Source organism: Hyaena hyaena, unplaced genomic scaffold (assembly GCF_003009895.1).
Source record: "Hyaena hyaena isolate Hyena2069 unplaced genomic scaffold, ASM300989v1 scaffold_563, whole genome shotgun sequence".
NCBI classification, from domain to species: Eukaryota; Metazoa; Chordata; class Mammalia; order Carnivora; family Hyaenidae; genus Hyaena; species Hyaena hyaena.
In genome coordinates this window covers 243861-261241 of record NW_024081197.1, presented here as the reverse complement: position 1 = coordinate 261241, position 17381 = coordinate 243861, and the positions used below count along the sequence as shown (strand labels likewise).

At 35.2% G+C, this 17381-nt stretch overlaps 1 protein-coding gene across 7 annotated transcripts in view; it reads right to left on the bottom strand.

Annotated features, from left to right (window-relative positions):
• Positions 1 to 17381, bottom strand: part of SCLT1 (sodium channel and clathrin linker 1) — a 201144-nt gene that overhangs the window by 86977 nt on the left and 96786 nt on the right. For all 7 annotated transcript variants that reach the window (XR_005532488.1, XR_005532487.1, XR_005532489.1 and 4 more), the window contains 2 exons: positions 15044 to 15134; positions 3676 to 3767 (listed from right to left, as the gene is read on the bottom strand). Coding sequence is in view for 4 of the 7 variants with exons in the window: in XM_039256271.1 (XP_039112202.1) it covers positions 3676 to 3767; positions 15044 to 15134 (183 nt within the window). In the remaining 3 variants the exon portion in view is untranslated. The remainder of the gene's footprint in view (positions 1 to 3675; positions 3768 to 15043; positions 15135 to 17381) is intronic.

Here is a 17381-nt window from a genome sequence, read left to right as displayed (position 1 = left end):
AAAAATAAAGTTAAAAATGTATAAAGCCAACTTATAACTATTTAATGTATAAAACCTGCCTTACAGAAATAATATAATAATTAAATAATTTTATTTGGTCAATAGCAATATTAAAATATTCATATTGATTTATAAACATTTCATAATAAACCAAAGAGCTGTAATTTGGAAGATTTAAGAGTTTTATTCTTTGTAACACTGAAGACTGCTTTATTCTTTGAGACAGCTTATTATAGAATTTTTCTCTACCTTGTTCTATTTCATTAAGACCATTAAAACAATTAAGATCCAAAAACCATTTTTACTGTTGAGAATAATTATCATCATTTGTTAGTCTTATAAGTAGACTATAAATACTTGTTCCTCCTTCAAATACTTGTTCACTCTATTAAATACTAAATCTTATAGAAGATAAAGGTTGCAAGTGAAAAGAATTGTGAATTTTCTAGAAAGAAGTTAACTTTAGTTTAAAAGAAGGGGAAGATTTGAGAAAGTAAAATAATAAACATGGTGCTAGGTCCTCTACATATTCTTATCTCATTTAATCCTAAAGAAACTGCAGCTAAATGAGGCTGGTTAACTTCTCCAAGGTACAAAGACAGAATATACTACAACCAGAAATGAAAGCAATTCTGTCTGTAAATCTCAAAATCTTTCTACTCTAACAATTTATATTCCTGTCCCCAAATACCCTTACCTTGAAAATACCATTAAATTAATCTTCATAAAATATTAATTTCATCATGTAGTCCTGACTCAAGAATCTGTAATACATCACATGAAATCCAAATTTGACTTTATCTTCAAGGCTCTCCATATTTTATCCAACATATTTACTAATTTCCAATTCATGGGCTTCTATTCCACTTAAAAATCAAGACCATATTTCAATATCTTTAATTAAAGAATTTATGTATTCTATTATGCTTAGAGTAGGGATAACAAATAAAAAGCTGAACAATGATTGGAATGAGAGTCACTTTCCAAAAGTCACCTAACCGAAGATTTCATAGTCCTATTTGCATATTCTCATTTTAAAAGAAATATCTACTTTAAAAATATGAAGAGGTAACTTAGCAATCCCACTCATTTAACTTCTGCCTTATTCAAGCTGAGCATATACAAACCAGCAAAATCTTTCCAGAGAGAACTGTCATTCCCTGGAGGTAATTAATTCCCAGGATCTATGAATCATCTAAATAGGGGAATGGAGGGAATCCATTCTTTAAAAGACAAAGGAAATATCTTAATGTTTTTTAGATGCTTGTGGCATTTGAAAGAATCACAAATAATACTTTTAAAAATAAATAATAATTTTAATAATGCCAATAACAAGCATCCATTGAAGCAAAAAAATGTCTTTGATTTTACAGAACAAAGATGACAATTAAAACCACAGCTTTTCTTTCTTTCTTTTTAAAAATTTATTTATTTATTTAGAGAGGCGGGGGGAAGAGAGAGAGAGAGAGAGAGAGGGAATTCCAAGCAGGCTCCATACTGTCAGCACAGAGGCCAACACGGGGCTTGATCTTACAAACTGTGAGATCATAACCTGAGCTGAAGTGAACAGACGCTTAACTGACTGAGTCACCCTAGTGACCCCAAAATATAGCTTTTCTAACTGTCAGTTCCATTAAATAAGATATTTACACCTAAAACATATTGGCTGAATGTAACTTAGAAACACATATCAAATGGGGGCGCCTGGGTGGCTCAGTCGGTTAAGTGTCCAACTTTGGCTCAGGTCATGATCTCACGGTTCGTGGGTTCGAGCCCCGCATCAGGCTCTGTGCTGACAGCCAGCTCAGAGCCTGAAGTCTGATTCTGATTCTATGTGTGTGTGTGTCTCTCACTCTGACCCTCCCCTGCTCACTCTGCCTCTCTCTCTCAGAAATTAAAAACATAAAAAATTAAAAAAAGAAACATATTAATAGCTCTGCTTTCTCCTATATAAAACTACAAGAGATTTTTTAAACTTTAAACTATATAATTGTTTTTATCATAACAGTAATAATATAAGCTTAATAGCTCTTAAAGGCAGCCACTGTAAAAATTTCCTTTTCAGGTGGCTAACTGAATATCGGACTTTAAAAAACATCCTTAGATTTTCTAACATATGTAGTGATCTCTTCTTACAGATCTATTTGGTTAGATCATATTACAACTTTATACTAAAAGCAAAATAAAATAAAACAAGAGTAACAAAACCCCCCAAAACCTCAACATTAAAAAGACAACTAAAAGCACTGCTGAATGAAAAAACAAAATTGAAGAAAACACAAAAAACAAAAAAGGCTTGGTTCTTTATGATTCATTACTATCAGAATCACAAGGAATTGATATTCACTATTCAGAGTTCACTGTCTCAAGTCTCTAGGATTTTTCATAGCATAGAATAGCCACTAAGATAACAGATATGAAAATCTACAATCAGTGATTTTTTTCTCTAAGGTTAACACAAAGAAGTTCAGGAAAGTAGTAGTACAATAAACTCAATCAATCAACTGCTGAAAAGTTTAGATAACTGAAAAACAAAAACCCAAGACCCTCGTACTTAAAAATTATTTCAAGTTAGTAGTTAAAATCAACTAGTTATCAACCTGCTATGAGAAAAATAAATTATTTTTATTACTATTTTGAAGCACAGGAAACAAAAGGTTAAACATACTACTTTCTCTTCTGAACAAACAATAAATTAACCATGGATCTAGGACCAGAACAGAGATCTCAATTTTTAATGTGCTAACGTCAACAGACTATGAGATTTCACTCAGAGTAGATTTTTCATCTAAAAACCATAAAATGAATTTATGGGCTGTGGTCACTGTATCTTTAATTGATTACAAATAACAATTTTCAAGTCTCTTAAGGAAATATCCAACAAGGACTAGAAAATAACAAAAACAACAAAAAAATTTCTGAGTGAACATTTACATTATGATAGCAACTAAAAACAATCTAAAGAATATATTTAAAAAGTAGTCTAGATCTTCAAAGATAACTGAAGTTATTGTTCCAGAAGATTCCAGGGCAAACACCTGTAATGACTTCTTGAGTACTTTTTCTCTTGTGTATCTACTAATAAGTAGGTTCTACCAATTAGTTTTTCTATATAATTTTTACTCAACTTTTTCTGCTTTAAGATGGAAAGAACAGTTTTGATTTGGGGATTCACTTAAGTTGACAATGACTGACTACTTTGGGGAAAAGGTAAAACAGAAATAGTCTCTGAATATACACTCAAAATATACCAATGTTTTGACCATGATTTTTTAAAATAAATAATGTCCAGTGAATCATATTTTAAACCTATGATTATTCTTTGTTTAGCACTTATAAAATAAATATCTAGAAAATATTATAAACTGGGGCACCTGGGTGGTTCAGTTGGCTGAGCATTGGACTCTTGGTTTTAGCTCAGCTCATGATCTCATGGTTTGTGGGTTCGAGCCCTGTCTTGAGCCCTGCATTGAGCCCTTTGCTGACCATTGCTTGGAGCCTGCTTGGGATTCTCTGTCTCCCTCTCCCTCTGCCCCTCCATACCCCTTATCAAAGTAAATAAACACTGTTAAAAAAGATAAAGATTAAAAAAAAAGAAAATATCATAAACTGAAATTCTAATGTGGAATATCTATTGAAGGTGATAGAGAAAGCTAGATATATTTAACAATATACCTTTTTTCTAACTGTTTTATACTAGATTGTAACTGCTGTAAACGTCTATCTGATGCTTCCTCTCTTCCCTGGGCAGACAGCATGTCCTCCTCCTAGAAAATAAAGAAAGTGGAATCCTGATTATATGAAAATATATATTATACAACATAATTATACAACATAAAATAATTCAGTCTATAAAGGTATTATACTTCTAGAATTTATTATATAAGTTTAAAGAAGGGATATCAGGGGCACCTGAGTGGCTCAGTCAGTTAACTGACCAACTTCAGCTCAGGTCATGATCTTGCATTATGAGTTTGAGCCCCATATAGGGCTTTGTGCTGACAGCTCAGAGCCTGGAGTCGGCTTCAGATTCTGTGTCTCCCTCTCTCTCTGCCCCTCCCCGACTCAAGCTCTGTCTTTTAAAAATAAACATTAAAGAAGGGATATCGATTACAGCATATCTAAACAAGTCCTTAAAAATAGAGCTAGATATCTAAGTATGAGAGGTGTCCATGAAATATGTTTCACTAAAAAAATTCTGTAGCATAGTATTTATGGTATGACTCATTTTACATTAAAAAAATTTTAAGTATATACACATGCATACACACAGACATATACACACACACGCAGAAAAAAGGTCTTTAAGCTATAAACAATCTGTTAAGAGTTATTACTTCCTAAGGATTTGACTGCAAGGTAATTTTGCATATCTCTTTGTTGCATATTTTGTATACACATTGTGCTTTTCTTTGTATATTTCTATGGTATTTGCCTTTTTATGAATAGCATGCACTACTTTTATAACTAGAAAAACAATAAAGCTGAAGTTTTAAGTAAAAAAGAAAATAAGCAATAACAGTTTAGAAACAAATAATGCATATACTAAATAAAAAAGGGGAATAGAACTTCACTATTAATTTTATATTAGAAAAACAATAACAAAAATCATTGCATATAAATTTTGCCAATATTTCGAACTATTTCTGTAGTGTAAGTCTAACAAAACAAAGCAGGGGTTGTATTGTATGCAGATAATCTGCCTTTAGAAAATGCTCTTTTAATTTGGGTATACAGCATCCCATTATAATCACAGAATACTTCTTCTCTGACATAGCAATGTTCTGAAATAAATCGGTTAGATTTGCACCACCTTAAAAAAAATCTTGTTTGTACTTTCTTGCTTTCTGTTGTATTGAACATTTCTTACATAGCATTTTAATTCTACTGGCTTTTAGCTATATCTCTTTGAATTATTTCTTAGTAGCTGCTTTGGAGGATATAATATGCATCTTTAACTTATCCCAATTTATTCAGAGTAAATGTTTAACGTATAAAAAACACTGGAACCTTGCAGCAATGTATTTATTTCCATGTACCATCCTTTTTATATTACATTGTGCACTTTATAAATCCATCACACACACTGCTCACTTCTGCTTTAAAGCAATCAAGTTTTTTTAAAGTATTAGAGAAAAGAAAAATATATACATATATTATCTCATATTTATAATGATTATTGCTCTTATTTTCTTCCTGTATTTGAGTTGTCATCTGGTGTCATTTCCCTTTAGCATAGAGAATTACCTTCAGCATGCTTTGAAGAATACTCTGCTAGTGACAAATTCTCTGGGGTTTGTTGATCTGAAAATGCCTTTATTTTTGAGTACAGCTTCACTGGACCTAGGATTCGTACAGAGCATTTTTTTTTTTTTTTTTTGTCTAGCACTTCACACATATTATTCCAATGTTTTCTGCTTCCAATTTTTTTTATTACTGGTTTTTTAGATTTACATCCAAGTTAGTTAAAATATAATGATTTCAGGAATAGAATTCAGTGATGCATCACTTACATGTAACACCCAATACTCAACCCAACATGTGTCCTACTTAATGTTCCCCGCCCATTTAGCCCTTCCTCTCTCCCAATACCCCTCCAGCAACCCTGTTTGTTCTCTGTATTTAAGAGTCTTGTATGGTTTGTCTCCCTCTGTTTTTATATTCGTTTTGCTTCCCTTTCCTTATGTTCATCTGTTTTGTATCTTAAATTCCATGTATGATTGAAGTCACATGATATTTGTCTTTCTCTGACTAATTTTGCTTAGAATAATATACTCTAGTTCCATCCACGCTGATACAGATGGCAAGATTTCGTTCTTTTTGGTTGCTGAGTAATATTCCATTGTCTATATATACCATATCTTCTTTATTCATCATCAGTTGATGCATATTTGGCTTCTTTCCATACTTTGGCATTGTCCATAGTGCTGCTATAAACATTGGGGTGCATGTGCCCTTTCGAATAAGCATTTTTGTAGCCTTTGGATACAAATACCTAGTAGTACAACTACTGAGTCATAGGGTAGTTCTATTTTTAATTTTTTGGAGGAAACTCCATACTGTTTTCCAGAAGGGCTGCACCAGGTTGCATTCCCACCAGTAGTGCCAAAGGGTTCCTCTTTCTCCACATCCTCGCCAACATCTGTTGTGGCCTGAATTGTTAATTTTAGCCATTCTGACTGGTGTGAGGTGGTATCTCATTGTGGTTTTTGATTTGTATTTCCCTGATGAGTGATGCTGAGCATCTTTTCATGTATCTGTTAGCCATCTGGATGTCTTCTTTGGAAAAGTGTCTGTTCATGTCTTTTGACCATTTCTTCACTGGATTGTTTGCTTTTTGGGTGTTGAGTTTGAGAAGTTCTTTATAGATTTTGGAAACTAGCCCTTTATCTGGTATGCACTTTGCAAATATCTTCTCACACTCCATCAATTGCCTTTTAGTTTTGCTGATTGCAGCTTTTTATCTTGATGAGGTCCCAACAGTTCATTTTTGCTTTTATTTCTCTTGCCTCTGGAGACGTGTTGAGTAAGAAGTTGCTGTGGCCAAGGTCAAAGAGGTTGCTGCCTGCTTTCTCCTTTAGAATTTTGATGGCTTCCTGTCTTACATGTAGTTCTTTCATCCATTTTGAATTTATGTTTGTGTGTGGTATAAGAAAGTGGTCCAATTTCATTCTTCTGCATGTCGCTGTCCAGTTTTCCCAACACTGTTTGTTGAAGAGACTGTGTTTTTTCCATTGGATATTCTTTCCTGCTTTGTCAAAGATTAGTTGGTCATACATTTGTGGGTCCATTTCTGGCTTCTCTATTCTATTCCATTGATCTGAGTGTCTGTTTTTGTGCTAGTACCATACTGTCTTGATGATTACAGCTTTGTAATACAGCTTGAAGTCCGGAATGATGTTCCCTCCAGCTTTGGTTTTCTTTCTCAGGACTCCTTTGGCTATTTGAGGTCTTTTTTGATTCCATACAAATTTTTGGATTGTTTGTTCCAGCTCTGGGAAGAATGCTGGTGTTATTTTGAAAGGGCTTGCCTTGAATGTACAGATTGCTTTGGACAGAATTGACATTGTAACATTATTTGTTTTAATCCACGAGCATGGAATGTTTTTCCAGTGTTCTGTGTCTTCTTCCATTTCTTTCATAAGCTTTTTATAGTTTTCAGTGCATAGATTTTTCACCTCTTTGATTAGGTGTATTCCTAGGTATTTTACAGTTTTTCATGCAATTGTAAATGGGATCAATCCCTTGACTTCTCATTCTGCTGCTTCATAGAACCAATTTCTGTATATTGAACTTATATCCTGTGACTCTGCTGAATTCCTGGAACAGTTCCAGCATTTTTTGGTGGAGTCTTTTGGATTTACCACGTAGAGTATCTCATCATCTATGAATAGTGAAATTTGACTTCCTCCCTATCAATTTGGATGCCTTTTATTATGTTGTGCTGATTGCCAAGGCTAGGACTTCCAACAATATGTTGAATAACATTGGGGAGAGTGGACATCCTTGTTGTGTTTCTGACCTCGGGCAAAAGGTCTCAGTTTTTCCCAATGATATAATATTAGTGGTGGGTTTTTTGTATGTGGCTTTTATTATCTTTAGGTATGATCCTTCTATCTCTACTTTCTTGAGGGTTTTTATCAAAAAACAAGGCTGCATTTTGTCAAGTACCTTTTCTGCATCTATTGAGAGTATCCTGTGGTTCTTATCCTTTCTTTTCTTAATGTGATTTAGCACACTGATTGCTTGCAGAGTCTGAATGAGCCCTGGATCCCAGAAATAAATCCCACTTGGTCGTTGTGAATAATTTTTTTAATGTATCGTTTCGATCCAGTTTGCTAGTATCTTGTTGAGAATTCTTGCATCCATGTTTATCAGGGGAATTGGTTTGTAGTTCTTTTTAGTGAGATCTTTGTCTGGTTTTGGAATCAAGGTAATGTTGGTCTTGTAGAATGAGTTTGGAAGTTTTCTTCCCATTTCTATATTTGGGAACTGCTTTAAAAGAATAGGTGTTGGGGCGCCTGGGTGGCTTAGTCGGTTAAGCGTCCGACTTTCGCTTAGGTCATGATCTTTTGGTTCGTGGGTTCTAGCCCTGCTTTGTGCTCTGTGCTGTCTGCCTGCTCTGAGCCTGGAGCCTGTTTCAGTCTGTGACTCCCTCTCTCTCTGACCCTCCCCTGCTCACTCTCTCTCTCTAGAAATAAATTAAAAAAAAAACCTTAAAAAAAAAATTAAAAGAATAGGTGTTACCTCTTCTTTAAATGTTTAGTAGAGGAGTGCCTGGGTGGCTCAGTTGGCTAAATGGCGGACTTCAGCTCAGGTCATGATCTCACAGTTCATGGGTTCGAGCTTCAAGTCAGGCTCTGTGCTGATAGCTCAAAGCCTGGAGCCTGCTTTGGATTCTGTGTTTCCCTCTCTCTCTGACCCTCCCCACTCACATGCTGTGTCTCTCTCTAAAATAAACAAACATTAAAAAAAAATAGGGGCACCTGGGTGGCTCAGTCAGTTAAGGGCCCGACTTCAGCTGAGGTCATGATCTCACAGTTTGTGGGTTCAAGCCCTGCATCAGGCTCTGTGCTGACAGCTAGCTCAGAGTGTGGAGCCTGTTTTGGATTCCGTGCCTCTCTCTCTCTCTCTGACCCTCCCCTGTTCACACTGTCTCTCTCTCAGAAATAAATAAAACATTAAAAAAAATATATGTATATATATAAATAACATAAAGAAATTTTCTTACGTAAAAAAAATAAATGTTTGGTAGAATTCCCCTTGAAAGCCATCCAGCCCCGGACTCTTGTTTATTGGGAGATTTTTTACTACTGATTTGATTTCTTTACTGGTTATGGGTCTGTTCAAATTTTCTATTTCTTCCTGTTTCAGTTTTGGTAGTTGTATGTTTCTAGACTTTGTCCATTTCTTCCAGATTGACCATTTTGTTGGCATATAACTGCTCATAATATTCTATTATTGTTTATATTTCTGTGGTATTGGTTGTGATCTCTCCTCTTTCAATTGTGATTTTATTTAGGTCCTTTGCTTTTTCTTTTTCATCAATCCAGTTAGGGGGTTATAATTTTGTTAATTCTTTCAAAGAACCAGCTCCTGGTTTCACTAATCTGTTCTGTTTCTTTGATTTCGATATCACTGAATTCTGCTCGAATCTTTATCATTCCTCTTTTTTTTGCTGGTTTCGGGCTCTGTTTGCTGTTCTTTCTCCAGGTCTTTAATGTGTAAGGTTAGGTTGTGTATTTGAGACCCTTCTTCCTTTTTTTAGGAAGGCCTGGATTGCTATATACTTCTCTCTATGACTGCCTATGCTGAGTCCCAGGGTTTTGGGCTGTAGTGCTTTCATTTTCATTGGACTCCATGTACTTTTTAATTTCCTCTTCAATTTCTTGGTTAATCCATTCATTCTATAGTAGGATTTCTTTAATCTCCAAATATTCATGGTCTTTCCAAATTTTTTCTTGTGGCTTATTTCAATTTTCATAGTGTTAGGGTCTGAAAATATGCAAGGTATACACCTGATCTTTTTGTACTTGTTGAGAGGTGATTTGTGTCCCAGTATGTGGTCTAGTCTGGAGAATGTTCCATGTGTAGTCGAGAAGAATGTGCATTCTTCTGCTTTAGGATGTAATGTTCTAAATATATCTGTTAAGTCCATCCGGTCCAGGGTGTCATTCAAAGCCATTGTCTCCTTGTTGATCTGCTTGAATGATTTGTCCATTGCTGCAAATAGGGTGTTAAAGTCCCCTACTATTTATGGTATTTTCAATGAGTTTCTTTATGTTTGTGATGAACTGGTTTATATATTTGGATTTTCTATGTTTGGAGCATAAATTTTTACAATTGTTAGATCTTGGTGGATAGACCCCTTACTTATGATATAATGCTCTTCTTCATCTCTTGTTACAGTCTTTATTTTAAAATCTAGTTTGTCTGATACAAGTATGGCTAATCCAGCTTTCTTTTGGTGACCATTAGCATGACAGATGGTTCACCATCCCCTCACTTTCAATTTAAGTCTAATACTGGTCCCTTATAGGCAGCAGATAGATGGGTCTTGTTTTTTTGCCCATTCTGATACTCTATGTCTTTTAGTTGGAGCATTTAGTCCACTGACATTAAGAGTAAGTACAAAAAAATATGAATTTAGTGCCATTATGTTGCCTGAGTTTCTGGATGTTCTCTGATCTTTTATAGTCTTTGTTGTTTTTGGTCTTTTTTGTTTTGTTTCATCTTTTTCCACTCAAAGAGTCCCCCTTAAAATTTCCTGCAAGAGTGGTTTAGTGGTCATGAACTCCTTCAGTTTTTGCCTGGGAAATTCTTTATCCCTCCTTCTATTTTGAATGACAGCTTTTTGGATAAAGATTTCTTTGCTGCATAATTTACTGATTTAGCACATTGAATACACCCTGCCACTTCTTTCTGGCCTGCCAAGTTTCTGTGGATAGGTCTGCTGTGAACCTAATCTGTCTTCCATTATAGGTAAAGCACTTTTTTTCCCTTGCTGCTTTCATAACTTTTTCCTTGTCTGTGTATCTTATGAATTTGACTAAGATATGCCTCAGTGATGGTTGGTTTTTGTTGAATCTAATGGGAGTTTTCAGTGCTTCTTGAATTTCAATGTCTATGTCCTATCCCAGATTAGAAACATTTTCCAGTATAATTTGCTTACATCACCCTTTGCCCCTTTTTCTCTCTCTTCATCTTCTGGGACTGCTATGATTCGGATGTTAACTCCTTTTTAATAAGTCACTAATTTCTTGAAGGCTTGTATCATGCTCTCTTACCTTTGTTCCCCTCTATATTTCTGCTTCATTGTTTTCCATAATTTTGTCTTCTGTATCACTGATTCACTGCTCTGCTTTGTTCATCCTTGCCTCTGTGGCATCCATTAGAGACTGCATCTTGGTTATAGCATTTTTAATTTTGGCCATGAATAGATTTTACTTCTTTTTTTTCTTTGTAAACAGGATTCAATGCTTTTTACAACCCAGCAAGTATTCTTATTATTGTCATTCTAAATTGTAATTCAGACATCTTGGATGATGATGACTGAATATATCTGTATTCATTAAGCCCCTGGATATCATTTCTTCCTGTTCTTTCTTTTGAAGTGAATTCCTCCATTTGGTCATTTTGGAGGAAAAAACAAATTAATGAAATAAAAAATTAAATTTGAAAATTAAAAAAAAGTTAAATAAAGGAAGCTGGATCCTAGGTGTGCCTGGTTTGCTTCTTGAAAGAAGCTTGATAGACTAGAGGAAAAAAAAAGGATAGAAAGAAAAGAAAAAAAAGATAAAATTTAAAAACTAGAAAAATATAAATAGAATGAAATGAGATAAATTGAAATAGAATAAAAAATTTGCAATAAAAAAGTAAAAAAAAAATTAAAAAATTTTTGGAAGAAAATAAAAATAAATTTTTCCAAGAAAAGGAGAAATAAAAAGAAAAAAAATAAACACAGAAGAAAAAAAGCAAGTAAATGAACTAGAAAACAGAATGAAAATCCAAATGAAGTTACATCTAGTTTCCTCAAGAACTCAAACTACGAAGCACTCTATAATCAATATACTAAGCAGGCAGAGACTTGTGTTGGTCTTCTAGGGGATGTGCTTGGAGGGCGCAGTTGGGTGGGGCTTGGTGTAATGGCTCTATTTTCCACTAAGTGGCGCTGCTTAGCTTACTGAGGTGCATCAGTGTGGCTAGCATGCACATATGCATGTACATGTACATGGGAAAGGTAGCTTCCTAGTCTCTGGCACAGGAACTCTGCATTCTCACCAACCTGCAATCAAGCACCCCTCCTTTCTCTCATGCCTCTGTCTACTCCCTGCCTTTACCCTGTTTGTGTCCAAATCACCAGCGTGCCAGGTGGCACCTCCCTCAATAGTTTTATCTCAGATGTGGCTGTGTTTCAAAATCCCTCACTTCAGACAACCCTAGGGATTGGACCTGCTTTGACTCTCTAGGGCAGGGTCTCGCTGAGCAATGGCCGGGCACCAGCTTGCCCCAAATAATGATTATGTGTTTGTGCAGCAGGAGAGATTCTGAGATTGTGTCAATTCAAACACATAGCCGGTACCAGGTTTCACCACACTCTGGCATCTTTGTCTCAATACCAGCAAACATATTTACTCTCCAGGGTCCGCTGGGACCTTTGCCTATGGGAACACTGTATGGACCCTACCAAATGCTCTCCAAGCAGAACCACTTCTCTCTGTGTAGCACATGGATCCCTCAGGCCCCATTGCGTGCTCCTGGCAATTTTCCCTTTTTCTTCACCAGACCACTGCCCAGCACTGGGCTCTGGAATTTCACTCTGCTCTCTAATGTTTATAGAATCCTAGTGGTATTGAAACCCTCTCCTTTCTTCCCATAAGTGGTTTTGGGGAACAGATTTCTTGTTCAGTCCCTTGTGAGTGTTTTCACTCTTTTCTCCAGTTACTTTTGGGGGAGAGTACTTTTCCTGCACTCTCCTTATACGCCACTCTCTCCTTCCCTTTCCCTGTCCTCTGCAGAAAGCTCCCTACCCTCCACAGCTGTTCTCTCCCTCAGTCCACCCCTCCGCACCATATACCTGCTGAGTTCTATGGCTCAAGTTATGCAGACTGTTGTGTTAATCCTCAGATCAGTTTCTCAGATGTGCAAAATGGTTTGGTGCTGATCTACCTGCGTTTCAGAAATGAGACAAGCTGAGAACTTCCGTGCTACTCTGCCATCTGGAACCCCTTCAGCTTCCAGGTTTCTTAACGAGAGGGTAGCCATTACTCTTATCACTGTTCCCCAGTTCGTGCCATTTTTCTTTTGCTGCTTTCAAGTTTTAGCTTTATATTTGGCTGTCAGTGTTGTCATGATGTGACTAGAAGTAATTTTCTTTGTATTTATCCTACCTGTTTACCACCAAATTTTAGATGTTTTCAGCCACTATTTCTTTAGATTTCTTTTCTGTTTCCTTCCCTTCTGCAATCCCAGTTACACTGTTGGCTTGCTTCATATCTTCCCATAGATCTCTGAGGACTTGTTCATTTTTCTTCCACCTTTTAAACCCTGTTTTTGAATGGCAAATTTTTTGTTGATCTATCTTCAAGTTCATTGGTTATTTCTTCTGCTTTTCCCAGTCTATTCTTGAGCCCATCTAATAAAATTTTTACCTTGGTTACTATATTTTTGAACTTCAGAATGCTTTTTTTTTTTTTTAAGTTTATTTATTTATTTTGAGAGAGACAGAGATAGTGTGAGGCAGGGAGGGGCAGCAAGGAGGGAGGCAGAGATCCCAAGCAGGCTCCATACTGGCAGTGCAGATCCTGATGCAGGGCTCAGACTCATGAAACCATGAATGAGATCATAACCTGAGCCAAAACCAAGAATTGGACACTTAACCAACTGAGCCACCCTCACACCCCTAAACTCCAGGATTTACATTTTTAAAATTATTTTCTATTTCTCAGTTAAAATTCTCTTTCTGCTTCTTCATTGAAACCTTATTTTACTCTAATTTAAATATAGATTTTCTTTAATTCTTTGAACATATTTATAACAGATTATTTGAAGCCTTTGCCTGCTAAATCTAAGAGTTGGATTTGCTTACAGAGAGTTTCTATAGACTGTTTCCCTGACCCCAGCTCTGTCAGTCACACTTTCCTGTCTAGGAATTTTGGGTTGAAAACCGGATAATATAGATAATGCATTATAGTTACTTTGGATTCTATTTTGTTGAGCATTACTGGCTTTTTTGTGCAAGCAGGCAATTATCTTGACTAGGTGCAAACTCTGAAATGCTTCCCCTACAGTAGGAGGAGCTACCAACTCTGATAATTTCTTATTTCTTTCCACTGCTGGTTTTTTAACGAGGCTTCCTGGAAATTCTCCCGTACCTGCTCAATTTGAGGATTTGTCAAGTTTGGGCAGCCAAGGGCTCATTTCTTCATGATTTTGGTGCTATTATAGATTGTCCTGTAATTTCTAGCTGTTTTGCCTGCTCTGGGCTCTCCCCTTTGATACTTCAAACATAAAGGCTTTAGCTCTCCGTTGCTTGAATAACACATATTTCAGGAATGTACTCGATTACAGATAACAGCAAACTCAAATATCTACTTCCATATAGCTCTATCTTTCAAGAGTAGATTTCTTGCAGGTCTCTGACTTTTTCACTGGTCTCCCTCTCCCAATCCTCTATGCACAGATTGGCTGTTAGCCATGGATTTAGTTAGAGTTTGTACTCAGAATTTAGGACTCTCTCTTTTTTGTGGTTCTTTTGCTGGTAATATTTGTTCTTTAAATTTTGAACTATTTTTCCAGCCTTAAACTTTGATCTTGGCCATTTAAGTTAATATAAATAAGGCTGTTGATTTCTGAAGCCACATCTATGTGGGTTGGTGAAACTCTCAGGTCAGAAATTTAAAAACTCACAAATCATACCTCTTTCAGTGTCTTTCTGTTTTGGCGCATGTTCTGGTGTTTTAAAGAATGTTTCCCATGTTTATAAATGTTATCTGTGGGAAGTTTTGCATAAATCTCTGATGAATGTACCATTACTAGAAATATGTAATCAACTTTTATAGATTAGGAAATAAGGCTTAGAGAAGTTACACAGCTAGTAAGTACAAGAGCTAGAATTTTTTAATAATTAGGCCTATCTAAATTTAAAGCCTGACATTTTCTGGACTATCGTGAAATGTTCTTATTACACATAAAAAACCAATCTCTTATTTCTATAAATAACACAAAATGTAGTGTTAATGCTTATCATCATTTACATATTCCCAATTAATCAAACTTGATCTTGTATTAATATGTCTTACTGATGATGTATTTAGGAATTATTACAATGTTTTATTAACTCAGGATAAAGTAGATGGAAAGAAGTTACCTCCAAAATTATAATTTAGCCTCCTAATTTCATATTTTATACTTAGGGCAACAAAATGATTTTTAATTCATTTTTCAACAACTCTCTTTAATACCTAATCCAAAATAGCTTAATAATAAAATTCATAGAAAACTAAGCCATAGGCTTCCAGTTGCCCCCAAAATAGGAAAATACCTTCTTTTGCATCTGTCCATGAAGATCTTCAGTTACATTGGTTAACTCTTCCACTTTTGCTGCTGCAACTCTCAGATCTAACTTGGCTTGCCTAAAATAGAAATTAAATTAATAAACACTTTTCATAGACCATAAAGAATAAAAATATTATAAAAGAAATCCAAATTTGGTAAAATCAGTACTAACTCTTGTGCATCTAAAAATGAATCTAAGGGGTAGGTGCTAAAAAAGTCCTTTATTACTAATAAAATACATGTGGAAGAGAGTGAAGAGGAAAAATATCACTAAAGGACAGGGTATAGAGTGGGAGTCATTACTACTTTATTTGGAAAAATTGTATTTCATACTCAAATGATTGATATTTCATGAAAAAGTACTTTATCATCTTAATAAATAACCTAAGAAGAACTACAGTATTAAGTAGAATATAGTTATATTTATAATTTCCTGAATTTATAGAGTTAAAGAAGTATCCCTGATTGGCTTTTCTATGAAAATGTATCAAAACTTCAATGCCTTGATCATTCCTTAAACATTAGAAGTATGTATTATGTAGCCACTAAACATAATAAATTCAAAGATTTGTCTCAAGATAGTATAATAGTTATTAATTTTTTCAGAAATTGTAGTTGCAAAGGATAAAAATAACAAGTTTATTGAATATGCTGTTGACATCAAGTAAGTTTCAATATGTTGACTACTCATAGGAAAAGATTTTAGGATAGACTTTCTGAAACAGAAAAAGAGACTTTTAATATCCTACTAATTAAGCACTAAGTATGAATAGAAAACACCTGACTTATGTAAAAAACATACATTTTTAGGAACAAAGCTACTTCAGTATAGGAACTGACCATGTTTATTTCTTACTTATATTTTAGGTAGCTATTAAATATAAATCATATTAGTGCTATTGAACTTAAATTACTTCATGGAAAATTCCTAATAAATGTCAACTGAGTTACTTCTGGCTAACAGTATTTATAATTACATTACTGATTGGATAAAACAATGAAAAATAAATATCTAATAATAGCTGAAGCGTATCAGATAATCATTATATACCAGGAACTGTCCTAAATGTTTTGCAATCATCTCACTTAATATAATTAACTCTCTCTGGAAATTAAGTACTATTGATGCTATTATATAATACTTAAGTCAAGACAATGAAGTTGACAGAGATTAACCAACTTGCCCAATGACTCACAAAGTAATGAAATTGGTATTTAAATAGAATCCACTATGATATACTGTCTACAAAAAAGTGGTCTCAAGAATATAAAATTAAGCACTTTAGGAAAATGATTCATTTTAAATAAATCCAATTTATAAAGCTCTGAATTCATCAGACATAAAATATAACTTTCCACTTGCAAAACTGATCACCAAACAACAAAACTAAAACCAAGACTACCTTACACCAATGCACTTAAAATCTACTTTTAGAGATAATTTCAGGACAGCAACTAATAAATGAATCAATAAATGGACTTACCAGTTATTCTCTCTCTCTAATAAATACATATATATTTAATGTTTATTCATTATGCCAATTATAAAATTATATATTTTAAATATTTATTCATTAAATTTTTTTAATGTTTATTTATTTTTGAGAGGCATAGGAGACAGAGCATGAGTTGGGGAGGAGCAGAGAGAAAAGGAGACAAAGAATCCAAAGCAGGCAACAGACTCTGAGCTGTCAGCACAGAGCCTGACGTGGGGATTGAAGCCATGAACCATGAGATTATGACTGAGCCAAAGCTGGATGCTTAAGTGACTGAGCCACCCAGGTGCTCCAGATGCTTATCATCTTTGAGAGAGAGACAGACAGACAGACAAAGTGTGAGTTGGGGAGGGAGAGAGAGAGGGAGACAGAAAATCCAAAGAAGGCTCCAGGCTCTGGGTTGTCAGCACAGAGCCCAACGTGGGGCTTGAACCTATGAACTGTGAGATCAGTACCCTGCAACTTGGCTGAATTCTTGGATCAGTTCTAGTAGGCCTCTGGTGGAGTCTGTCAGGTTTTCGAAGTAAAGTAACATGTCATCTGCGAAGAGTGAAAGTTTGACTTCCTCTTTGCCAAATCTGATGCCTTTGATTTCCTTTTGTTGTCTGATGGCTGATGCTAGGACTTCCAGCACTATGTGAAACAACAGTGGTGAGAGTGGACATCCCTGTCGTGTTCCTGATCTCAGGGGGAAAGCTCTCCGTTTTTCCCGTTGAGGATGATGTTAGCTGAAGGCTTCTCTTAGATGGCTTTGATGATGTTTAAGTAGGTTCCTTCTATCCCGACTTTCTCTAGAGTGTTTATTAAGAAGGGATGCTGTACTTTGTC